Below are 27535 nucleotides of genomic sequence, written 5' to 3' on the forward strand. Positions count from 1 at the left end.
CTTCAACGGAAACTAAATTATTCTTTCATTTCTAAATGTGATTTCTCCAGAATTACCTGTAAGTTAATTAGCAAGTCAGTCTAGATTTAAAAAAAAAAAAAAACAAAAAAACAAAAAAAAAAAACCCTGAAGTCTTTACTACAAAGTGTTACTAGTCTAGCATTTTTTACGACCAGTGTGTTCATATTATTTAAAATGTTGTGAATTCTTTAAATTTGATATCAGAAGGAATATTTCAATCGTGTGTCCAGGACTGATCTACATAAACATAAATTTCACTGAAAAAGAAGTATGTTTCACTTGTAATGACTCTTCTTGTAACATCTTTGTATTATTTTGGATTATGTTTTCTTTTATCCTATCCAATAATCATTGAATACATGCACATTGAAGTTATTCTCTTACCAAATGTAGTATATAAACTATGTACTATCACATCCTTACATCCTTTTAAGGAAGAATGTGTATTCTGGGCAGAACAAGAGTTGTTAAAACCACATTATCCAAACAAATCTTCTCACCACACAACACTTGCTAATAATTCTCATTCTGAGCAAATTCAGTTAAGACAGAAATTATGGCAATGAGAATAATCTATATTTTAGCCAAAGAAGTTATTCATGAAAAAGGAATGGAAAGATTAAATCTATTGTATTGACTCCAGATTATTAGCAAGCTTGGATGCCAAATCCTTTGTGCTTTAATATGGAAGGTAGTTTTCCATATTAAACTAGTCCTTTGAGGGAAATCATGTATTAGTCATAGTTTTCCAACCAAACTTATTTTTCAACAAGGGATATAAATTTCTGAAGTTATGAAACTGACATGTTATAAACCCCAGCATTTTTTTTAAATTTGTTTGTTTGTTTTTAGTATGTAAATATAGTTCAATGAGCTCCATGTAATTCCTTTATAAAGGCCCCAACTTGTGCAAACATGAATGGTGAAAATCAAATCCAAAAGCTAAGAATTTTCTGTTTTTTTTTTTTTTTCTCATGTTTCTTTTTCTTCATTAAGATGGCAAAAAGTACTTCTATTCTGTTACAAAATACTCAGTAGGGACAATAAATTTCAACTCCAGTGTTTATGGTGTGGTAGAAACATGATTCTTATTTTTAATCTCAGATAGGTTCTGAATATTCAGGATACAATTATGATATATATATATATATGTATATATATTTATATAAATAGAAGACAAAGAAGGAGACTGTTCCTTCTCCTGACTTACTTACACTTTTCTCCTCTTCATTTGAATCCTCAAACTGTTTTTTGATTCTGCAACAATGTTCAGTTAGCCACCAGTTTCTTCTCATTCTCTTATAACCACTGACATACAATTATCTACTTCTTACATCTTCTAATATAACCTTTCTCTATCAAATAACTATGCTTGCTTATCCATTTTAGATCTTTTGTTTCTAAAATTTCAGGTTTTCTGTTCTGTTCCAAGGGCCCAGCTTAGCTTTTCATGAATTTCCTCTTTTCCAGGTTTATCTCATTCTCTCTTCCCCAAGACAGCTCTGCCATCAGCCTCAGTGCTTCCCAGATCCTTCGAACTTTCGTCCAAGAGGTACTTTATTTCCTTTATGTTTACTTACATGTTTAACAGGGAAAAGGGCAAGGAGATAAGGTTACCTAAGCTGCATTTTTCTGAGATCCTAAACAGGTCAGCATACTCTTACTTAGCATTGAAAAGGTTATAAACAAGTAGAGCTTGATTCAGAACCTGTAGGTACTGAGGCAGACAGCAATTCTGAACATAGAATCTGTCACTGCATATTTCTTCTTGATAGGGCATTCGGTGGCTAAATGGTTCACTTACTATTCATTGTCCCATCTAATTTTGCCTAGATCCAACTCATTTTGTTGCTGGTCTCAGGAAGAGATCTCATATTTATATCCCTAATATTTAGAAGCTATTTTTCTTCAAGATTTGGAGGAAATTGAACATCAAAGGAAGGGTAAATGCCTGTCTTTGCTAGTTGTGATTAAGAAATAGGTCACAAATATAATGCCATATTGAGGGCCATTAGAACAGTAGTGAAAACTATACATTGCCCCCTCGAGAACAGCAATGGTTTTAAGATCTGAAAGTTGTAGATTCACATATCACTTTTCACTCAATAGAGGTGGCAAAATGCAGTGATAAAACAATGAGTTTTGTTCCCATAATTAAACTCAGCACACTCAACAATATACTCAATAACGTCAGTAAGATCTGAAAGAGTAGAGATTGCTACAAGAAGATAAATAATTGTCTCATCTTGTCACATAAATTCTAGAACTTTTTCCTTTACTGTACCTTTGCTCTCCTCCCCTCCCCAACCCCCCCTCCCCCCCTCCTTTTTCCAAGGAAGTTTCAGAAAGATTCCAAAGTGGAGTACAGTCAGTCACAAAATATTCTGTTCCACATAGTGATTTTCTGAACACAGAAAAGTGGCAGATGTATGAATATTATCTCGTGTATGATTTCACTAAGAAGCAGTTGGGAGACTGTATTTTAGTTTCAGCAAAAATAGAACTTCATCTTAAATGCTTTTCTTCCAGTGAGTTTTGTTACTTTTTTTTTTAATAATTCTTCAAACACAAGGAAGGAAGAACAGAGAGAATGTTCTTGTGAGTTTGTGACAACATTCATGACGACAAAGAAAAGACAGGAAAAAAAAAATTTTTGTCATTCTTTCTACCAGTCCAGTGCTTTCAAACATCAGATGTTCTACTGGATCATCAATCCAGTTTAAGCCACTGGAGCATGTAAATGCCACTGCAGCTGCTTCTCTGCTCAATGCTACCAGGATGCTGTTCAGCATAGCCTAATAAATATTTTGGTTTCCTTATTCTTGTGTTGCTAAGGAGAAAAACTGTGTAACTACCTCCTGCAGAGTCTTACTCCCCTACCTACTCGTATAGATCTAGGTGATGTAAAGATCATGGATGTAACAAGTAGTAAGTATTGATACCTATTTGTCAAATAGACAAATGCTCATGCCAAATAGGCCTATGTGCAGCGTAACTCTAAGCATACTTCTAATATTCACTTTGCACTGGGTGAGGTGAATCTCTCATTTAAAGTGATGCACTTGGGTAAGCATTTGTAGGAGCAGAAAAATGAAAAAATGTAGTTACATTTCCCTATAAAGGCTGAACTGGTTTGCTGAAACGTTTAAAAGAACCTTTGAAAAGTATATTTTTATGAAATGAATATATTCCAAAGATATCCAGACTATCATTGCCAAGTGGAAAGCGTTTAAAGAAAAAACAGGAGATGATATTCTCAAAGCTCACTCCTAAAACCTTAACAATTCCCATCCCCTTGTTATTTACACAAGACCCACTCATTTTTCCTCTATGTAAATCCTTCTCTTGTGAGTATGGTAGAGCAGAGTGATTCACCTCTCCTTATAGTGGTAATCTGAGATCTCTAAGAAATTCACAGGGTCTGGCTAGTCAGCATAACTGGAACTCCATTCAGTACCTATAAATTGCAACATATTTTAAAAAGAGCAAAAAGTTTTTATTTTAGAGGGAAACCTGTAAATAGAGAATAGTTCTGCATTTGCAAATACTATTTTTAATCTCCCTTTGCAGTAAGTGTTCAGATATAGTAAGTAACACTGTAATATCTTCTCAAAAATTTGGAACTTTGTCACTTGTACTGGTTAAAGGGTTAATTACTTGCAACAGGCAGAGCACACAGACAAGAAGCATTTGTTAGTTTGTTATCCTAAGTTAATATATGGTATCTACTTAGAGGGAAACTCACTTGCAAAAATTACTTGGTACACTTTGTATTCCTAATGGGAAAAAAAAAAAAATACAGTAAGGCTTAGGATAAAAAGTCATCGTTTTCCAGATCAAAACAGGGTTGTAAATACCATACTGACACTATCAAATTCATAACTATATTTCTGAAAATGTGTTCATCTGGACAGGTATAAAACCATAATTACCATAGCCAGAATAAAAATGAATAATGCAAATGTTGTCTCTGCCTCCAAGGTGCAAGCATGTTTAACGCAGGTAAATCCATTTGTGATACAGACAGAAAATTAGAAAATCATTAGAAATTCCTAATCTCCAGCCAAGAAGATGCTCCAGGATTCTTTGTTTCCTTACTTAGAGCATTTGAAAATCTGGAGCAGTCAGACTAATCCCTTGTTGAAATTGATTTGTAAGTACAGCAAATTGTCCTATGTAATTTAAAATGCCTATATAGGAAAACTTTTTGATCAATGATCTTTCTTTTTTTTTTTTTTTAACTATATTGTTTTATATTTGGATACAATACATGTGAATTGTAAGTATTGGATCATATTACTATTATGAAGCTACCTATATATTATATATTAACAATAAATTATTTATTATATTTTTATCTAATTTATATGATGGTTTAATATATGAACATGAAGATTAAATAGTTTAAGACTTAATAATGATGAAACTTGTAAGCAATATTGTAATTACTTAATTGAGCCATTGTATAATTATGAAACTATTATGTGACATCACATGAGGAAACAAGGGATATCTTCATGACTTTATATAATCAGTCTGTTGTTAAAGCTTTTTAGATATTCTTTCCTTATGAAATAGTTTTGGAACTGATCACAGGCCTCTTTTGGCTCACAAAATCAAATCTTTCCACTTTGCCTACGCTCACAAGACCTTTTAAGAAGCTCTTGATTGGGAGTGAGATGGAATAACTTAATGACACTAACTTACCTTAACTTTCTTAATTATCTCATACAAGTGAGCAAAATGGTCAAGTATGAAGAAAAATTAAAGTCTTTTGAGAATCTAGAGCATAAGTTAATTTTGTATTGTTTTTTCTTGGCTTATTTTTGTTTTCTTTTCAGAGTGTCATAGAATAGTTTGGGTCGAAGGGGACCTTGAAGGTAACTACAGTTTCAACCATACTGCTGTGACTAGGGACACATTCCATTTATGAAGTTTCTCAAAGCTCAACCCAACCTGGCCTTGAACACTTCAAGAGACTGGCATCAGTGACTTCTCTGAGCAACTTATTCCAGTGCTTCACCATTCTCATGAGGAAAATTTTCTTCTGAGCATCTAATTTAAATATCCTTTCTTTTAATTTAAAGCTATTGCCCTTCCTTCTGTCATTACACTACCTGAAAACAAATCCCTATCCATCTTTCTTGTAGGCAATCTTAGATACTGAAAAGCTGTTTTAAAGCCTCATTGTGGCCTTCTCTTTTCCAGGCTGAACAACCTCAATTCTCTCAGCTTGACTTCAAAGGTTCTCCAGCCTTCTGATCATCCTCATAGCCCTCCTCTGGACAAGTTCCAACAACTCCATGTCTGCCTTGTGCTGGATATCCCACAGCTCAACACTATACTCCTTGTAGAATCTGACAAGAGCAGGGTAGAGACAAAGATTCATTTCCCTCTCACTGCTATCGACACTTCTTTTGATCTAGCCCAGGTTTTCTGGGCTGTAAGTGCACATTGCTGGCTTATATTGAGTTTTTCATCAGCTAACATCCCCCAGTTGTTTTTCTCAGGGCTGCTTTGAATACTTTTTCCACTCAGCCTGTATTTGTGCTTAGAATTGCTCAACCCAGGTGCGGGAGCCTGCACTTCACCTTGTAGAACTTCATGAGGTTCTTAGTTATCATCCAGGTCCCTCAGGAGGGCATCCCTTCCCTCCAATGTGTTCAGTGCAACACTTAGCTTGCTATTGTCCATCTACATTAGAGATGAGGTGGTGGAGTTGTATAAAGGGTGTGAGGGTCACCCTTAATTAAAGATATGCCTCCATCTCTCATATCTCTTCAATTTCTTAAGTGGTAAGAAAGCCATATTCCAGACTAATTCATTTTTTGTTCTACCTCTAAATTTATCTGAGTAACATCTAGCAGAAATATTTACAATCACAACTGAAAGACAACTATTGATGAGGAATGCTTAAGAATTGCAACATGGATCTGGATCTTCTGTAGAATTATTTACTGTTACAGTTTTGTTTTTCCTTTCTACCTGAGCTAATCAATAGACATTCATTTTCTGCATCATTTCTCTCATGATGTAATCATACAGTACAATATGTGATCAAAATCCAGTTAATGTTTTTTAATGACATTATTCTTATCCAGCAAAATCTTAGTTGTGCAATACTTAGTGTTTCAGCTTAAGTAGCCAGTAACTGTCTGAAGTAGCACTACCATGACTAGCCTTAAGAAAGGCGTTCCATGGCAGCTCGTATTTCCCTTTCTGTTGACATCGATCTTCTTTAAGTAGTTGAAAGGCACAAAGAGAGACACTAATACAGTTTCAATAATAATTTATCTAAGCAGCATCAAGAAGTTTCAGATATTTTTCTGTGTATGTCAAAGCTTCCAGAAACAATATTGCACTTCAGTTCTTAGAATCTTAAGTTCACCTAGAAATTTGAGTGATCTAGAAGTTTTATAAGGGACACTATAATCTAGGCGAATCTATTTGAGCTCTATATAACCATGTTTGAGTGGAGACTGGTCCGTTCCAACTTCAAGTATTATGTGATTCTGTGATGGCTAACTATTTCCTAAAGATAGTTCAGAAATAGCAAGTCTGAATTCCTATGTAATCACTACAGACTGCTGCAGGTTTAGAGCAACATGCTAAGAGAAGAAAGTCATTCAGATTTTGAACATGTTTTATTTCTATGTCTTTATGTTCATTCTGTGGCCATTTATTTATTTATTTATTTATTTATTTATTTATTTTCCCAGAAACATGAGGAGACAAATATAGCTGCAGATTTGGAATCTAGGATAGAACAATAGCATCTGCATGACTTTTCTCCAGTGATGTTTTGTTCTTGCAGAAAACACTGATTCACCTCTGGTAGCAGAAACTGAATGCAACAGACGACAACTGACAGCTGCCCTGACAAAAGTATAAATTCTTCCATTAATTGTTTGCTTTACTGTAGGAACTAATGCTAGAGAAACTTGGGTTATTTTTGTTCATCTCTTCTTGAGCAGGGAATTATATTTTGTGCAATTCTTTTGTTTTCAAAAGCATAATTAACACAGTGTCATCACAAAATTATAAGTCGCAATAGGTAATTATTTTTGTCCATAATTATAGAGAAGGGAAACAAGCTGGTTACTTGCAATTGCAGACACATAACTTTATGATAGAAAAAATCCATATGGATTTTTGCATAGAATTGAATTGTGGAAAGGAGAGTGAAAATATTCAGACTGTTTCTGGCTACTCAAATAAAGAGGACTTAAACAACAAGCCAGAGACAAAGTGAAACGCTACACTATAAGGCGAGCTGAGGGCTGGAGCCATGAAGACAATCAGAGGGTGGAGCATCTCTCCTGTGAAGAAAGGCTGAGGGAACTGCACTTGTTCAGCCTGGACAAGGCTCCAGGGAGACTACACTGACATATTTCAGTATTTAAAAGGAGCTTGTAAGTATAATAGAGATCAAATTTTTACACAGTCTGACAGTGATAGGACAAGGGGGAATGGCTTTAAAATAAAAGAGGAGACATTTAGGTTAGATGTTAGCAAAAAATCTTGGAGTGTGGAGAGGCACTGGAACAGATTGCCCAGAGAAGTTGTGGACACACCACTCCTGGAGGCGTTCAAGGCCAGGTTGAATGGGGTCTTGGGGAAATGGGTCTAGTGGGTGGCAAAGATGCCTACATCAAGGTCCCTTCCAACTTAAGCCATTCTATGATTCTATTCTATGATTCTATGATTAAGAGTTATTCATGGGCTACAGGTCTGGTCACGGGTCTTTAGAGAAAAGAGGAGTGAAAAGATCTCAGAAGTGTAAGCATACTATCCTTCACAGCCTTGAACAGAAGCCATGGTGCTGGTCATTCTAGAGGAAGACAATTTACTGTTGATATCATTTACTCTATTTGTTCAAGAAGTTAAGTTCTGTGTGATGGAGTTGGTCAGACTCCAGTCAACCTATAAGAAGTATGTTGCCCACTACACATGATGACATAACATGGTGATGTTAAATCCCAAATTTGTGTATGGAGAGTCCTTATTTTGTTTTGATTAAATAAATCAGGAATGTTGCCTTTTATTTATTTTTCTGCTAAGAGAGGATCACTCTTCATCCTTGGAATTATTTATTGTAATCACTTTGTACAATTGGCAATATCGTAACATTTACTTGGTGTCAAGCATCAGCTGCTAGCTGGAATATATATAACAAGAAAGAATTCTCTTCTAAGCTGGAATAGGTAGTAGTATCAAGCAAAGACCAGAATAATCAATTTCAGATTTTCCAGGTTTCTGTGAAACAGCACCATATACGTAGAATTTAAATAGAAAAAAAAAGGTACATTGATGATCCAGGATCAGAATTGGCTTTTCTGAACTATCTATAGGTAGGTAATATATTCTACTTTTATGTAGTTAGGTTTCTTATGTGTACATGATGTTACATTCTTTTCTTCTATAATTTTATCAACAGGAAGTGTGATTCTTACATGTGTTAACTTCATTCTAACAATATTTCAGGAACGAAATCACAACTAACTGGTCTAAACACATGATAAAAACAAGGTTTTGCATCTTGAGAATAGCTCTGGTTGCACATGGAAGTAATCAGATAGATAGGCATTACTATCACAGAGCAAAAGGCAGCCTACATTTAAACAGTTAATTGAATAAACAACAAAGTGAGGCAGCAGTAGAGTTTATGATCATATTAAAATTAAAAATAAGTAAGTGGGTTTAATGAAATGATAATGCAAATGCATGAAAAGAAAGGAAAAAAAATCCCACAAAGCAAATCATAAATGGCAAAGGAGGGTCACATTTTTATGTTGGGGAAATCAGTTTGTCCCATGCTGAGAAAATCTATATCCACTCATTTACCAAAGTACAGACTGTTTAAGAGGCAGAAGAAAAATTTTCCGTTATTCTTTGAAATTCACAGTAATATTCTAAAGGCAAGTTTGTATCACAGTGCTCAATGTACAAAGTTCTTATTTAATTTGCAGTTGTCATTATCTGTCTCACATATTTGGGTTTTTATTTGCACCTTTGTTATTGTATTATATGTATTATTTGCACCTTTGTTATATAAAAAACTGTATAGTGTTGTTATAGCTTTTTGATTTGCCAGTCTAAATTCCAATTATGCATGATTGTAAAATAAAATGATACAAAGTTCTTTCTTTAGAAGTAGGTTTCTTAGATAAAAATCAATCTTTCCTTTCTGCTCTTTAAATTAATCCCAAAAGTCTGCATGCAATCAAAGTTTAAGTTCTTCTATACATCCAGACATAGTCAAAAGAAGCACTAAGAATTTAAGATCTTAAAATTATCATGTCTCCAACTTAATTTCCTGTGATTTTTGGATATTAAGGCAATCAAATAGTACCTGATACTTTTCTGAGGTCTTCTTTATACAGTGAGGTCACCGTCTGACAAAATCATTGTTGTAAAAGAAAGTTAAATTTCTGACTTTTCCTTTAAGATTTTAATATGCTCCAAACATTATCACATCATAAAAATCCCTTTTATTTTTATATCACTTTTAACTTCTTATTTCAAGAACTAGTCTTATTTTCCATAAAAATAATAAGAAAATCCATCTACAGAGGCCTGCCATTTTAAAATGGAAATGAAAGGTAAAACAATTTCCATTTTAGTAAGAAATTACTAGGAATTTCTTTATTATATTATCAACTGCTGGTTGTCAATATTAACATATTTACTGAAATAGAACTTCCTTGTATTTATATATTAACATTAAAAGCTCGTATTCAAGAATAGGAAAGTTTTTGGACTCAAGAAGTCCTAGTCTAAAAGCTAAGAAAAATGTTTAAAAAGTGATATCTTCTCTTTCATAATTGTTTCTTCAAACTACAGCCTAAAGTGACAGAATACAATTTTTTTTTTTATATATGTAGTATTAAAATAATCTTAAATAAATTACAATATGATCAATTAAAATAATTTATCGATGAAGACTACCTCACAAGTTTCCTGTAAATAACAGGATTTGCTGCTTTGTAGGATGGTGAGAATGGGACCTAGCATGTTCCCTCTTCAATACAGCAAAAACACATTAACTCATAAATAAAGCAAAATAAATTAAACAAAAGCTAGTAAGAAAACAAAACCATCAAATCTTTAGAAAAGAAATAAGCACTTATTAAGAAAACACAAATAAGTACATCCTACAACTTTTAACTTCTTGTTATTTTTTTTCTGGGAAAAAAACTTGACATGCTACTAACAGAAATTGTTCCAATATATCTGAATTGACATTATGTTTCAGATACTGCACTACTTCCACCTGTACCAATAAAATTTCTAAACTGAGAGATCGTGTCAAATTCATCATCTGTGTTCTGTGGACAGATGACAAATGCCTAAGGCATTATGGGTAAAAGATAAGCCTAAAAGTAGATAAAACAGTGAGGTAGAGTACTGTAAGTTTCTAAATATAGAGTCAAATTGGACTTCCAAAGTCAGAACTGATCTGTTCAAGTATTACCTTACTCTGTTCATTTTTCCTAAGTGGAACAGTTCTCTTCCTACTGGGAGGATATTTCTTTCTTAACATGAAGTTTTGACCAGCTTAGGCTAATAAAAAGAATTTTTTCTTATTTCTCCATATTGTCATTTGACAGTGTAATCTCTTTGTCCAAGGATAGATCCTCTATGACATTCTATTTCTTGGCCACCTACTTACTGCTAGACTGTTATGTACTAGAGAAACAGTGGAAAATTGTATTTTATCAACATCTCAACCACTTCCATATAAGTATGTGTATGTATGCATGCATTTTTTTTCTTACAATTAAGAATTGTCATTAAAAATAAACAAAAGAATGTTATGTATTTTGATACTTACAAGAATCCGTGAGTCCATGTGTGGTAGACCCAAAAATATGTCAAAGTAACCTATCTTCCTCTTGCTGCATTCACTAGTTCCAAATTGTTCTTGAGATAAGGTCACTGTAGTCTGAATTTCAGTCTTATATTTATTGACAAACCTGAAAGCTTGTATTAAGCTTACAATCCATGTCAGGTAAAGCAGTCTCTGTGAAAAGGAACATTTGAAGAATCTTGTGGGGACAAGAGACATTCTGGACATGATTTTTTATTTTACTCTATGAATGTACATATAGGCAGCATGTAGCAAATTATTTAAATTTGAGGGGATTCAGAACTAACTAATTTTTTTTTTAAGGATTGAAACAGAATAATGAAATAAATTACATGAAGATGTGTAGGTGTTCCAGATAAAAAACACTTGGAAAATAATGTACTTAACAGTGACCTCTTTAATTGCATAAAGGCACACTTACACCGTGTTAAAATAATTTATTTAGTAACTAGTCATGGCACCTAATTTCCAAAAACTACACAATACTATCCACAAAAACACTGCAAAGGGAGTCCTGTTATGTGTTGTCTCTCTGGTTAATATTTGCTGCTTCTTGTAGTCTACTCTAAAATAACTTTCATATAAGCATTTGAAGTTATTTTAAAATTTAACAACACAAAAAGTAAACAAAACTTCCTGATATCTTTTTTTTTTCCTGAATATCCTCCCACTTTTCTTATTTCTGTCGTTCTAGCTGAAGTGTTGTTGGATTGAGGATTTGAGAGATTCTGAGTAATTTTTTTGATCAAATTTTTATTTTGCAAGTTAAAACAGATATTATTGAATGCATTGATCACATTTCACAGGAAATTACTTTAAAAATAGATGTTGGTTACCTCTTTTAATGGAGCAAAAAAACTTATTAAACTCTTTACTAAGTACTGACTACATATAAACATCTATATGAGAGTTGGAGTTTTCAGTCCGGAGAAGAGAAGGCTCCAGGGGACCTTATAGCAGCCTTCAAGTACCTGAAAGGGGCCAGCAGGAAAGAAAAGGAGGGACTTTTTACAAGGGCACATAGTGACAATGTGACAGAACAAGGGGAAATGGCTTTAAATTGGAAGAGGGTCAGTTTAGACTAGATATTAGGAAGAAATTCCTTACTGTGAGGGTGGTGAGACACTGTAACAGGTCACTCAGAGAGGTTGTGAATGCCTCCACCCTGGTGGTGTTCAAGGCCAGACTGGATGGGGCTTTGAGCAACCTGGTCTAGTGGGAGATGTCCCTGCCTATAGCAGGAGGGTTGAAACAAGATTTTCTCAAAGGTCCCTTCCAACATAAACCATTCTATGATTCTGTGACCCTATATATTCCTCATGGTTCCTTTAAGATTATTTTGGAGGAAAAGGCTGGGAATTAGTAGTTTAAAACTTTAAGGGATACCTGTAATTATTTTTGCTTTAACTTAGAAGAGTATTCTGGGAACAACAAAAGTAGGATGTGAAAAACATGTAATTCTGTTGAATGCCTGGAAGAAATAATCCAGATGGAACCTCATGAGGGCAGAACAGAGGGAGACAATCACATTCCTCATCCTACTGGCCACCCCTCTTTTGATGCAGCCTAAGAGTTGGCCTTCCTTCCTGGCTGCAAGCACACTCTGCTGGCTCATGTCAAACTTCTCATCCACCAGAACCTCCAAGTATTTCTCTGCATGGATACTCTCAATGAGTTCTTTGCCCAGTCTTGCACATGGCCTTGCTGAATCTCATTGGACCCATGTGGGAACACTTTTTCACACTTGTCCAGGTCCCTTTGGATGGCATCCCTTCCTTCTGTCATAGCAACTGCACCACACAGTGTTGTCAGCAAACTTGCTGTCAAAGTCATTGATAAAGATATTAAAGAACACCAGTTCCAAGATGGAACCGTTAGAGACACCACTCATCACCAGCCTCCACTTAATGTAGAGCCATTTACCACAACTCTCTGGTTGAGACCATTCAACCAATTCCTTATCCACCGAATAGTCAACTCTTTAAATCCATATCTCTTCAGTTTAGAGATAAGAATGTGGTGTGGTACCATATGAAAGGCTTCACAGAAGTCCAGGTAGGCAACATCAGGTGCTCTTTCTTTGTGAAGTGATGCAGTCACTCCATTGTAGAAGAACATCAGATTGGTCAGGCACGATCAGCCTTTAGTGAAGCTGTGCTGGCTGTCTCAGATCACTTCCTTGTCTTGTATGTACCTTAATATAACTTCCAGGAGGGTCTCCTCCATGATCTTCCCAGGTGCTGAGGTGAGGCTCACTGCTTTGTAGTTTCCCAGATCTTCCTTTTTCTTAAAAACGGGAGTGGAGTTTCCCTTTTTCCAGTCACCAGGGACTTCACCTGACAGCCATGATGTTTTGAAAATGATAGAGAGTGGCTTGGTAACCATGTCAACCAATTTCTTTAGAACCTTGGGATTCGTGTCATCTGGTCCCTTAGACTTCAATTTCATTAGATGGCCTTGAACTTGCTCTTCATTTACAGTGTGAAGGATTTTCATCCCCAGACCCACTTAGATGTTCAGGGACATGAGAGATAAGGGAAGTCTGACTGCCAGTGAAGACTGAAGTAATGAACTTGCTGAGCACCTCAGCCTGATGGAGAACCATGTCTGCTGTCACCAGTTCTCTGTTCTCATTTATCAGTGGAGTTACATTCTCCTAGGCCTTTCTCTTCTGATCAGTGTACTTGTAGAATCCTGTTTCTCACTCTCTCTCCCTCTCTTTCCCCCTCCCCTCCCCCACCCCCTACATCCCTTGCTAAGTTCAGTTACTTCTTTGCTTGGCTTTCCTGACCAAATCTCTACATGTCCAGATAGCATCTGTATATTTTTCCCAGGCTTTTTTACATGCCAGCTTGACCAGCAGGTCGTTGTTCAGCCATGCCCTTTTCCTGCCTATTCTGTTTGATTTTTTGTAATAGAGAATGGAGAGCTCTTAGAAGGGCATCCTTGAAGAGTCTCCAGCTCTGCTCTGTTCCTTTGTATCTAAGGACAGCTGCCCAGGGGATGTCATCCAATAATTCCTTGAACAGCTGGAAGTTCACTATTCTGGAGTTCAGAGTGCTGACTTTTATCTTTGCTAGTCTCATATTCCTTGAGATCACAAACTCAACATGGAATAGTCACTACAGCCTAAAGTGCCTCTAATGGCAAATATTCTAGTTAAAAGTCAAACTAGAATTAGCTTGAAAACGAGTCAGAGATATTAGCCCCTCACATAGATGTGGAAAAAAAGCAAAGCTGAACTACTTCTGGAAAATTCCAGAACTGATAAAATTACTTTGAAGCTGCATTTGAGCTTCAACAAAGACAGTCACTCCATGTTTAAAGCAAAATCAGCAAGCAATGAATGATCTAGGCAACCAAAATTGCTCTGTGATGCTAGAGTTCATCAATCCCAAATGCTAAGCCTTGACGGCTCCAAGAGAAAGAAATGCATGGGAATTTTTTTGGTTTCAGACATAAATGCACAAACTTAAATGTCAACATTCAGTTTACACAGATGCACACTTTGTTAGCATATGCTCCTAAGGTAGAAACTTGTCTTCAAAATCAAATTAAGCAAAGAAAGTAGAAGGAAGGAAAGGGATATAGGAAAAATATCACAAAAAGGTCTGCATTTGCGTTTGAAATAACTTAAAAAAAACCAAACATTTGCACAAATGCTCGTGAAACATGATCTTTCTAATTCTTCATGCTTCCTTGAAACTGATATTGACAGTTTAATTTTTAACATGTCCACAATAAATTTTTAAAAATTATGGAAAAAAAAATTAAAGTACACTGAGAAGGCCTTACAAATTTAAGGACATTGCTTCAGCACAACTTCAGTGGGGTCATATTGCTTATGCAATTTATCAGATTACAAAATTGAACATTAGAAAAAGAATGTTTTGATAATCTTTTCTCATCTACTGTGTTACAGAAGATCCTGAATTTTTCTGCCCTGGTCCTGCTTCAAGACTTAGCATTGCCTTAGCAGAAGCATGTATTTCAAACAATATCTCATCTTGATTTATATACTTCCAGTATGGGGAATCCATCATTTTCTTAGATGAATCGTTTTAGCATCTGACTACCCATGCTTCTTAAAATGGGTCTGTTATTTCTTTTCTCAAATTGTTTTTTTTTTTTTTTTTTTCAGGCTTTAAGGCAGCAGAATTTGCCACCTGTCACTAACAAAATACTTATAAGTATATGAACTATGGTTAAATCAGTTTTTAGTTGTCTCTTTTTAAACTACATAGATTGTTTTTAGTTGCTCACAATAAAACAATCTTTCCTAGTCTGTGTGCTTTGCCTGAGAAATATGTTGATATACCATGACAGATAACATTTTGTCTATTACAAGATCAAAATGGTTAAGGTTGGAAGGGACTTCTATATTTCCTCTAGTCCAAATGCTCAACTCAAGATGGGATGCCTTGAGTAGGTTGACCAAGACCATGTCTAGGCAGATTGTACCCATTGACTCTTTCTGGCACTGTGCACTACTGCAAAGAGCCTGGCTCCCTCCTCTTTGCACCCTCTCATCAAATATTTACAAACATTGATTAGACCCATCCTGAGCATTCTCTTCTCCAGGTTGAACAGTACCAGATCTCTCAGCCTCTCCCCAGAAGAGAGGTGCTCCAGTCCCTTGACTTCGCCCTCCACTGGACTCTTCTCAATTTGTCCGTGTCTCTCTTGTTAGTGAATGGCCCAGTGTTTGGATGCAACTTTGAGAGACCAGGTATGTTGACGTCAGATGGGACACAACTGACCTGGAGGGGAAAGAATGTTTTGAACAGCAAGCTGGCTAGACTGATCAGCAGAGCTTTAAACTAGATTTGGTGGGGAAAGACACTTCCGAGTGACAGAGAAGAGCCAGGGAACATGGTCCCTTTAGGAAGCAGCAAGAGAAAACCTCAGGTTTATCTCAATAAAATTTGGGAGGGCTCCTCTAAGAAGGTAACATGGCTGATAGCCTAGCTGAAGTGCCTCTACACCAATGAATGCAGCATGGGAAATAAGCAGGAGGAGGTGGAAGCCATGGTGCAATTAGAAAACTATGACCTGATTGTAATTATGGAAACATGGTGAAATTAATCACACAAATGAAATACTATACACACACTCCAGTGTGCCCTTGATATCTTGATGTGCCCAAAACTGAACACAGCACTCAAAGTGTGGCCTCACCAGAGCTGAGTAAAGGGGAATAATCACCTATCTGCTCCTACTGACTGCTCTGTTTCTGATACAAGCCAGGATGCCATTGGCCTTGGCCACTTCAGCACATGGCTGGCTCATGTTCCGCTGTCTATTGACTAACATCCTCAGATTCTTTTCTCCACACAGCTACCCAGACACTCTGCCTCAAGCCTGCATCACTACATGAGGTTGCTGTGATCAAAGTGCAGGACCCAGGACTTGATCTTGTTAAATGTCATAAAAATGGCCGCAAATCATAAATTCAGCCTATCATCTGTAGAGACTTCCTGCCCTCAGGCAGATCAGTGGTTCCTTCCAACTTGATGTCATCTGTAAACTTACTGAGGGTGTTCTCAATTCCCGTGTCTAGGTCATCAATAAAGATATTGAATAGGGCTGGTCCCAATACTGATACCTGAGGAACACCACACATGACCAGTCGCCAGCTGGATTTAATTCCATTCCACCACTCTCTGGGCACGGCTATCCAGCCAGTTTTTTATCCAGTGAAGAGTACACCTGTCCAAGCCATGAATTGTCAGCTTCTCCAGCAGAATACTGTGGGAGACAGTATCAAAGACATTATAAAGTCTAGGCAGACTACATCCACAGCCTTTCCCTCATCCACTAGTGTCACTGTTTGTCCTGGCTCGGTCTAGTTCCGTGACAAGGGGCTGAGGGGACTCATGAATACCGGTCCTGGGAAAAGGGAGTGGAAGGGAAAAGATAGTGAGATAGGCATAGACAAAGAAAACAGAGGCAACAGGTTAAGGAAAAAAACTTAATTTACTAAACATAGCAGCAGAGTATGAGATAACACAATATAATACAGTATGATTGGAACTGAAGATAATAAATCAAGTAAAATGAGAGAGTTTCTGAAACCAAACTTCTTACTCTAATGCTGTAGGCAAAAGAGCCAGAAAGAAAAGAGAAGCAGTCTCGTGACTCTCAGTCAGTTTTATTGTTCCTCCAAATGGAAAACAGAAACAGAAAAATGAAATCTTCTGGGAGTTGTAGTTCATCCTTCTTTTCTGAGACCAAGAGACTGGAACTATTGAAAATCCACGGAACTACAGCATTAACTCTTTAACTCCCATTCCACTGCATGATGTTAAAACATGGAGTACTGATGGAAAATCATAAAGCCATGACAACTGAGCAGGTTGCCCGGTCACAGGAGGAGTTCAGGTTGGTCAAGTAGGACCTGCCTTTCATGAACCTGTGCTGACTGGGACTGATTCCCCAGTTGTCCCTCATGTGCTGTGTGATTGCACTCAAGATAATCTGCTCCATGACCTTTCCTGAAACCAAGGCAAAGCAGACAGGCCTGTGGTTCCCCAGATGCCCATTCCAATCCTTCCTGTAGATGGCTGTCACATTGGTAAGTCTCCAGTCATGTGGGAGCTCCTTGATTGGCCAGGGCTGCTGGTAAATGATGGAATGTCGCTTGGAAATCATTTCTGCCAGCTCTCTCAATACTCTTGGGTGGATCCCATCTGGCAGCATGGACTTGTGGCAGTCCAGATGGACCAGGAGATCCATAACTGTTTTATCCTGAATTATGTAGGGTTTGTTCGGCTCTCCATCCCTGTCTTCCAGTTTAGAAGGCTGAGTACCCTGAGGATGACTGGTCTGACTATTAAAGACATTAGTAAAGAAGGCATTGAGAACCTCAGCCTTTTTCTCATCCTCAGTGATAATATTAACTGCAGCATCCTATAAAGGATGGAGATTCTCTTTGGCCCTCTTCTTGCTGAAAATGAATTTGTAAAAACACTGTTTCTTTTCTTTAACAGTGGTGACCAGACTAAGTTCTTTCTGGGCATTTCCCTTCCTGATTTTTTCTCTGCAGATCCTAACACCCTTGTACTCTTCCTGAGTTGCTTGTCCCTTCTTCCAATGATGGTAAACTCTTTTTTTTCCTAGAGTCTCAACAAAATCTCCCTGTTCAGCCAGGCCAGTCTTCTTCCCTGATGACTCATCTTACAGCATGTGAGGACAGCCTGCTCCTGTGCCTTTAAGATTTTCTTCTTGAGGAATGTCCAGCCTTCCAGGATCCCTTTCCCATTCAGGACTGACTGTCAGGGGATTCTCCCAACCAGCATTCTACCCAGAAATCCAGGGTAACACTTTTGCTAACCCCCCTTCTCCTGACTTAACCAAGAATATTTAATAGCCACTCTACACAAGACAGCTTCTGACTACTATGTCTCCCAGCAGTCCTTCTCTGTAAAGAGCAGGTCTAGTGGGATGCTTCCCCTGGTAGGCTTTCTTACCAGCTGTTTCATGAAATTACCTTCCACACATTCCACGAACCTCCTAGACTGCTTCTTCTCAGCTGTATTATACTTCTAGTAAATGTGAGGTAAGTTGAAGTCCTCCATGAAAACAAGAGCTAGCAATTGTGTGACTTCTGTCAGCTGCTCATAGAATGCCTCATCTATCTTTTCATCCTGGTTGGGTGGTCTATAACAGACTCCAATCTGAACTACCAGAAGTTGGTAGTAATTGGAGGGCTGTTCCAGATCGGGGAGCTTCCTAATAATGTCCTGACCCAGGCTCCAGTGAGGCAGCAAAATTCCCTGCAGGAAAGCTCCAGTTGGCATATTGGGCCCTCTATTCCCCTCGGAAGAGAGTCACCTATGACAATTACCCTTCTTTTGTTCTTAGTAGAGGAAGCCTTGAGGCATGTGAATGGCTAACTCATTCTAGACAACCCTCCTTGGACCTCCATCAGCATTCTCATTTACCTGTCCCTCAAATTCCAGAGGCTTATACCTATCGTGCAAGGGAACCTGGGAAGGTGAAGTAGGCTGGGAGGGGTTTCCCGGCTATCCTGAGCAGGGACCTGGTTCTATTCCTCCCTGTCTCTCAGGAACCCTCATTCTGCCTGATGGTGAGAAGGCAGTGAATCCCCACAGTGCCTTCATTGCAGGGACATCATGGAGTCGCTCCACCAGTCTGTCTTCCTTTCACACCCCCTGATAGTCTTTCTACTTCCTCTTTTCTACCTCCTGTACTAGGCAGAGTAGATCAGCCACCCACTCACAATGCACACGAGTGGTATCTCTGCTTCCCTCTGGTACCAGAGAAAGGCTCAGGCAGTTCCTGCAGCCAGAGACCTGGACAGCTGCATGTCTGCATGGGTGCTCAGTCTAGGTTGTCATGTTCTTTTTTGGTGATGGCTTTTAGCTGAGTGGAGACCATGGCTATATCTAGTCCTAGTGAGAAGGCGATGTCTGTTATGTGAGCTGCCATCTTGAGTGGGGAGGGAAACTGCACCCTCCCTGTATGAATTGCCACACAAATTTCTGTACCATTCCTATTAAGGCACCATGTCTTGTTTGCTGCATTCCTTATCACTTGTGCTCCATAGAGTCTGCCTTCGTAAGGAGGGGAAGGAGAGTTGTCCTCTGTGTTAAGAAACTGATAAACAGTAAAAAGCAGTTTCTAAGAAGCAGCCATGATCAGGTTGAGAACTTGTAGGTAAAAATCAGGGACTGGATCAATAAATTACATCTGATGGTTGGGGTCTACTACAGGATGCCTGATTATGGGCTGCTGGTGGATGAAGCTTTCTTCTTTCAGCTACAAGAAGCACCGCTCTCACAGAGTCTCATCCTGGTAGGAGATTTCAGTCACCTGGATGTTTGCTGGGAAAGAAAATGATGGATTGAAAGTAATCCAGGAGGATCCTGCAGTGTGTTAAAGATTCCTTCCAGATCCAAATATTTGACACACGAACAAGAGGAGAAGTGCTTCTGGTGCTCACTGGTTCAAAACAGATCATTAAGGAGGCTAAGACTTGCAGCATTCTGGGTTGTAGTGACCATGCCCTGAGTTTCTGATCTCAAGGAATATGGGCCTGGTAAAGAGCAGATTCGGGACCTTGAACTTCAGGAAAGTGAAGTTCTGACTGTATAAGGAATTATTGGATGAGATCCTGTGGGAAACAGTTCTTAGGGATTCTGGCTTATAGTGGTGACACCAGATCTCATCATGGACAATCCATGAAACTATCACCTTCAGCCTCATTTTTGTTCACTAGTTCCTGACAAACTTGTATATATTTCTGTTCCTGATGAGCATATATGGGACCTACCTGGCACAGACTTTGAGATATTCCAGCATTGCCACCATCATTCCCAACAGGTTGAAGCCAATATTCTACTCTATACACAGTTCCCTGACTGTATTCTGCTGATTCATGTGGATGAGCTGATCAAGATGCTCTTCATTTCATGGTGTGACAGCTGTGCATGGCTGTCCAGAATGCGGCTTGTCTTTCACAGTGCTGTTGCTACTGCTGAAAGACACTACCCACCACCTCACAATGTTGATATCCACTTTTTGGTGTCTATAAATATTCAGCAAGCATAGATGAATATCAATAGTTGCCATTTTCTCCCACGTGGAGGAATTCAGTTACACACCTTTGCTTCAGAAGTAATTCCATGTCATTTTGTCGGACTGCTCCTCTGCACCATCTGTTGCACAGCAACAAAATTTAACATAATATTGGCAGGAAGATTCAGCTTCAGCTGCCATACGACCAACCATCTGCCTCTGATATCAAAGGCCAACATAATGAAATAGGAGGCATTACTTGTGGAGCAGATCTTATGTAAATTTTATTTCTAAATTATATATCATTATACATATGTTGAGTGCCCCTAAAATTTTGTAAGGATAAACAGATAATTAAATATGTGAATGCTCATATATTGACATTTTTTTTCACATTTGCTAGTGTTTCCTGATTATTTCCTCATTGAAATTCATGTATACTGAAAACTAAAGTTAGAATTCCTTATGTTATGCTGAAGACAGCCATGAGCTATTCACTCTCATATAGCACCATCTGAAAGAGGGCAGCAGGTCATCTTTCATGCCAAGGGTCCTTCTCAAGTAATCCCCACCAAAGTACTTTCTTTCAATGACAAGTAATTTACTTGCAGCTAATGACTAATAAAGGAGAATATTGCCTTGTTGTAACTAAACACATATCTTTAAATGTATAAGAAAGTAATTCTATTTAGAGATGCCTCCCGTCTTTAAGATGGGTAGATGAAAATATGAAATCGAAGAACAGAAGACCAGAATCAAGTTGAACTTAAAATATTTACCAAATATTGAAAAATTACCTGTACAAAATATTTTAAGTATTTTCACTTTCAAAAAAATTAAATCACATTGTTCAAAATACATTTACAAAAATGATGCACATTTTTACTAATGGAATGAAAATTGCTGTGTTTCCAGAATGAAGGTTTCTTTCAAATTACCAATACTACAAAAACTACTTCCTCACTGAACTACAGGCTCCTGAGTGGTTTACAAAGGAAGGACATACATGACAATGTTATATAAATATTTTTCAGAATGGTGGTCTTTTTTGGAGAATATTTAGGTTTTGCAACATTGAGCTTCAAAAGTTGAGAATATTCTGAGGCAAAAACAAAACAAAACAAAACAAAAATAGCCAACGAACCCCCCCCCCAAAACCAACCAGCCAACCAATTAAATGAAAAAAAAAGTAAGTGGATAAATAAGTATGTCAAGAAGATTTCTGTCACAAAAATACTAGGTAATAAACAGTAGTCAGCTGCCAAGGATTTTTCTAAAATATGCCATGTCTGTGTGGTTTTGTAAAGGAAAGATACTCAGTGACTTGAGGAATCGCTTTTCACATGGTATGTTTTGGTCGATGAATAAGTATGATTTTTTATGTAAAGAAAAAGAAAAAGCTTTAGAAATAAATTTACTGATTAGAAATTTTAGTCAATCTGCCAGTAGATACACCTTCAAAAATGTTGTAATTATTGAATAATCAATACAAAATATCTTTACCATAACAAATGACAGTACTCTTTCCATTTTGTGAAATTCATGGCTAAAAAACTACCAAGAAAACTTCTAGTTTTCTGTTACAGTATCAGTCTTGTTTTGCTAACGATTCTTCTAGATCATTGACCAGCAGGTCTGACAAAAACTTTCTGATACTTGTTTGGGAGTGGGAGAGACACTGAGCAGTCTTGATTTTCAATATAGAGCTAATGAAGAAATATGATAAAAATACGATGAAGAAATTGACATTTCCCTCCTTCTTTCTTAACTCTCAAGTATACTAATAATATAGCTATTATTATAAAATATAAGACGAACAGTATACCGTCATTAATTTAGATTTAGATTCCAGTTGAAGGGTATTTAAAATAGTAACAATTCTTACAGTGCTTATCGTAATTGAAGATAATTTTTAGCTGTAAGTTTCAATTAAGTATCTAGAAGAATATATTTGTAAATTCCAAGGGCAGCTTTTCAGAATCAATCAATCAATCAACCAGTAACCAGGCATGACTTCAGTAATTGTTAAATATGTAACAATTGTCATTGATAAGTATTGTGTAGCTGGTATGGGAGGTCAAAAGGAACGTGGCAGTTTCAAAGGAGAGGAGGTTATGCCTGGCCAAAAAAAAAGAGAAAACATTGAAGATATGCAATAGTGTAGGAAGATCTCATTAAATTATGCTCACAGACATTCTGGAGAAAAAGAGGTCACCTGTGAGCATTTGTTGGTTCACACTGGTATTTTGTTTCCCATCTTACTGTATTTGTTTTCAACATAACAGAATTTTAGCTTGGATCCTGAAAAAGTTTATGCAGACTGACAGGCAAATAAATAAACCCTTTCACAGGTCAAAACTAGAGGTAATGGTTCAGATGTTATACATATTTAGAATATTTACATTAGCCAAGATGATTAGCATCAACATTTTTAAACGCTGTCTGTGTGGAGCACTCAGAAAGATTAATTAAAGTTACAAGAATGAGAATATTCATTATTAAAATGTGTAATATCCTGTGTGAATACTGTCATTTAGAAATAATGTGATTTTAGAGTGCTGTAGATAAATTCTTGTTCAGGCAGTGATGAGAACATCAAAACAGTTTTAATATACCTTAGTTAAGTATCTTAACCTTCAAAATTTTAGTGCACTTTTCTTCAGTTTTTTAAGAGTTCCTGATGCAAAAGTCTTTCCCATTACCAGTTCTATCTATTTTTCTAAAATGCATAGCATTTACGATTTCTTGAAAGACCTATCTCACATAATGTAGCCATTTATGAAAATTCCAGACCTCTGCTTAAAAACTGCCTCTCTAAAGAAACTTACAAATAAGAACCCAGCATATCAGGATGCAGTTGATAAGATACATACCTAATCTGCTATTTTAATTAATTTAATGATTTTTTAATAATTTCCCTTCCCTTCCCCCTTCTCTCCTTCTTTCCCTCCTTCCCTTCTTTCTTTCTTCCTTCATTTCTTTCACATTTTTTATGATTTATGACTGTTCAGTATATGCTGAAGACAGGCCAACTCTTTTGTTTCTCAGCTAAATGAAAAGTAATTAAATTTTATGATAGTCTCTCCTTTTTTTAATACAACAATGTTTAACAGTCAAGTCCTTGAAGGATTTCCATTTTGTATTCTCAGGAGTAGTCTGAATCAAAACAAAAAATTCTCTTTCCAGCATCTCAGCTTCTGTTTTGTCAATCTCAGTAATCAAGTAAAAATTTTCACTAACACACTAGCAACTTGGATACATCTGGTATACTCTGATGTAGTTAATCTCAAAGAAAAAGATGTCAAATCTCAAAGAAAAAGATCTCAAAATGTTGATGTCCTATATTTTAAAGACAGAGGAAGATGAAACCACCTCCCCATTATGTTTGGATTCCTTTAGTTCAGTGAGCTGTAGAACAGATGACTTCAACTTCTGTAGAAAACTGGAACTGTACAAGATCCACCCTATCACGGAATCATAGAATCTCTTGAGTTAAAGTCATACAGTCCAACTCCCCTGCAATAAACAGGAGCAACTACAGCTAGATCAGGTTGCTTAGAGCCTGGTCCAGCCAGAGCCTTGAATACCCCTAAGGAAGGGGTATCCATCGTATCTCTAGTCAATCTGTTCCAGTGCCTCACCACCCTTACTGTAAAAAAATTCTTCCTTATATCCAATCTAAATCTCCCCTCCTTTAATTTGAAATAATCTCCCCTCATCCTGTCACAACAGACTCTGTCCCCTTCTTTCTTTATAGCCACCTTTTAGATTCTGAAAGGCTGCTATCATGTCTCTCTTCACTTCTCCACACCTTCTCTTCTCCAGGGTGAACAGCCGCAGCTCTCTCAGCCTGTCCTCACATGAGAGGTGTTCCATCCCTTGGATCATTTTTGTGGCCCTCCTCTGGATGTGCTCCAACAGGTCCACATCACTCCTCTACTGAGGACTCCACATCTGGACACCGTACTCCAGGTAAGGTATCACCAAGGCAGAGTAGAGGAGCAGGATTACCTTCCTTGACCTGCAGACCATTCTTCTTTTGATGCAGCCCATGATACAGCTGGCTTTCTGGGCTGCAAGGGCGTATCGCTGGCTCATGTCCAGTTTGCCATACACCAGTACTCCCAAGCCGGCAAGGGCTGCTCTCAATCCTTTTGTCCCTCAGCTTGTATTGATAATGGTGGTTGCTATGAGTCAGTTCAAGATATTGCACTTGGATTTGTTGAACCTCATGAAATTTACATGGGCCCACTGCTCAAGCCTCTGTGGGTTTCTCTGCATGGCACCCCATCCCTTGGACTTGTTCGTCATGCCACATAGCTTGGTGTCATCCACAAACTTACTACAAATGCATTCAATCTCACTTTCAATGTCAATGTAATTGATGAAGATATTAAAGAGTACTGCTCCTAACAGAATCATAGAATCATAGAATTACTCAGGTTGGAAAGGACCTTCAAGATCATCAAGTCCAACTGCAACCTAACCACACTGCTCTAATAACCCACAGCTAAATCATGTCCCCGAGCACCACATCCAAAAGATTTTTAAGCACATTCAGGGATGGTGACTCAACCACCTCCCTGGGGAGCCTATTCCAGTGCTTAACAACCCTTTCTGGAAAGAAGTTTTTCCTGACATCCAACCTAAACCTCCCCTGGCGCAACTTGAGGCCATTTCCTCTTGTCAGGTCACCTGTCATCAGTGAGAAGAGACCAACCCCACTATCACTGCAATCACCTTTCAGGTATTTGAAGAGAGCAATAAGGTCTCCCCTCAGCCTCCTCTTCCCCAGACTAAACAGCCCCAGTTATTTTAGTCACTCCTCATAGGGCATATTCTCTAACCCCTTCACCAGCCTTTTTGCCCTTCTTTGGACATGCTCCAGCACCTCAATGTCCTTTCTGTACTGGGGCACCCAAAACTGAACACAGTACTCGAGGTGAGGACTCACCAATGCTGAGCACAGGGGCAGGATTACTTCCCTAGTCCTGCTCACCACACTACTCCTTAGACAAGCCAGGATGCCACTGGCCTTCTTGGTCACCTGGGCACACTGCTGGCTCATATTCAGCCAACTGTCCATCAGCACACCAAGGTCCCTTTCCATCAGGTAGCCTTCCAGCCACTCCTCCCCAAGCCTGCAGGGTTGCCTGGGGTTGCTGTGACCAAAGTGCAGGACCCAACACTTGGCCCTGTTGAAATTCATATGGTTTGCCTTGGCACGTCGATGCAGTCTATCCAGGTCCCTCTGTAGTGCCTTTCTACCCTTCGACAGATCAACACTCCTTCCCAACTTGGTGTCATCTGCAAACTTACTGAGGGTGCACTCAATCCCCTCATCAAGGTCATTGATAAAGATGTTGAATTGAAGCAGCCCCAATAAAGAGCCCTGGGGGACAATGCTTGTGACTGGCTGCCAACTGGATTTAACTACACTGACCACAACTCTTTGGGCCTATCCATCCAGCCAGTGTTTCACACCAGCAGAGAGTATGCTCATCCAAACCATGGGCAGCCAGCTTCTCCACAAGGATGCTGTGGGGGACAGTGTCAAAGGCCTTACTGAAGTCCAGATAGACCATATCGACAGCCTTGCCTTCATCCACTAAGCGGGTCGCCATGTCACAGAACGAAATCAGGTTTGTCAAACAGGATCTACCATTCATAAACCCATGCTGACTGGGCCTGATCCCCTGGTTGACCTTTAACTGATCCACAGTGTATTCTGAGATTATATGTTCCATAACCTTCCCTGGCACCGAGGTGAGACTGATAGGTCTGTAACTACCAGGATCATCTTTCCAGCCCTTCTTGAAGATGGGATCACATTTGCTAGTCCAATACTGACACCTGAGGGAAACATTCATCGCTGATCTCCGTCCAGATATTGAGCCACTGACCACTACCTCTGGGTATGATTTCACAACTAGTTCCCCATCCACTGAACAGTTTACCCATCAAATCCTTATCTTTCCAGTCTGGAGAGGATGATAGCCAGCAGCAATGAAGTTGCTGAGAGAAGCCTGAGGACTGTTGAATGGGACTTCAGGGCACTAGGACAGTTAGTTAATGGAGCAGGAGTAGAGGTGGTGTTTTCCACTATCCCCTCAGTGGCAGAGAGGGATAATGAGAAGACCAGGAAATCCCATGTCACAAATATGCTTCTGAGAGGCGGATGTAATTGCAATAATTTATTTATTTATTTATTTTACCATGCAGCCACTTACTCAGTGCCTGGCCAGATGGCTGCAAACGGATTTCACCTGTCTCAAATGGGGAAACAGATCCTGGCTCAGGAGCTGGCAGGGCTCATTGAGAGGGCTTTAAATTAGGTATGAATTGGGAAGGGAATAAAATCAGGATTGCTAAAGAAGAGTGTGGGGGAAATGATGATGGAATTGGAGATGAAGAAAGGTGCTCTACAGAAGTGCATCTACACAAATGCATGCAGCATGGGCAACAAAAAGGAGGAGCTGGAAGCCACTAAACTATGACTTAGTTGCCATTACTGAAGCATAGTTGGGTCACTTCCACAGCTGAAGTGCTGCAATTGATGCCAGTAAGCTCTTCAGAAGGGATAGGCAAAAAAGGAGGAGCAGTGGCGTGGCTCTCTATGTTAGAGAGTGTTTTGATGTTGTTGAGGTCAGGGCTGGTGTGGAAGACAACAACTGTTTTTTTTTTTTTTTTTTTTTTTTTTTTTTTTTTTTTTGCCTCAAAGCTTGCTTTGTGAGGCCTTTTTGGTGACAAGACTCTAATTGACAACTGCAAATTATCTACGGGAGCGAGTGGTGGGTGTCACCATGCCACAGTACTTCTGCTTATAATTGTAAAGATAAGCAGAAGTGGGACAAGCGTGATTTTTCAGGGGTGCAGCATGAAGGAGCTGACCACTGCAAAAGGCGATAATGCTTGTGCATGGCAGCGAAGGCACCACTCCCAGCTGGCTTATCTGTTGGGCCAAATGTGTCAAACTAACAGAGAGAAAAGAAAAAGAAGAAAAAAAAACTGTGAAATGGGGGATAAAAGGTTCCCACTAAACTAAGAACTTGGAGTAGAAGAACTCCCAAAGAAAAGAAACCTTTGACAGAGGAATTCTCTAAG

The 27535-nt window shown here is 38.3% G+C and overlaps 1 protein-coding gene across 6 annotated transcripts in view; it reads left to right on the forward strand.

Moving 5' to 3' along the window:
• Nucleotides 1-24414, forward strand: part of LOC110389490 (urease accessory protein UreG-like) — a 31672-nt gene extending 7258 nt beyond the window's left edge. Inside the window, exons 2-6 of one of the 6 annotated variants that reach the window (XR_002433247.1) lie at nucleotides 1492-1573; nucleotides 4124-4174; nucleotides 4863-4901; nucleotides 5230-5392; nucleotides 6741-9174. Coding sequence is in view for 3 of the 6 variants with exons in the window: in XM_021380001.1 (XP_021235676.1) it covers nucleotides 1492-1573; nucleotides 6741-6794 (136 nt within the window). In the remaining 3 variants the exon portion in view is untranslated. Of the gene's footprint in view, nucleotides 1-1491; nucleotides 1574-4123; nucleotides 4175-4862; nucleotides 5393-6740; nucleotides 9175-24256 lie in introns of those variants that run through there. The other 5 variants (XR_002433246.1, XR_002433245.1, XM_021380004.1 and 2 more) reach the window with 5 other exon arrangements.

Source organism: Numida meleagris, chromosome Z (genome assembly GCF_002078875.1).
Source record: "Numida meleagris isolate 19003 breed g44 Domestic line chromosome Z, NumMel1.0, whole genome shotgun sequence".
NCBI classification, from domain to species: Eukaryota; Metazoa; Chordata; class Aves; order Galliformes; family Numididae; genus Numida; species Numida meleagris.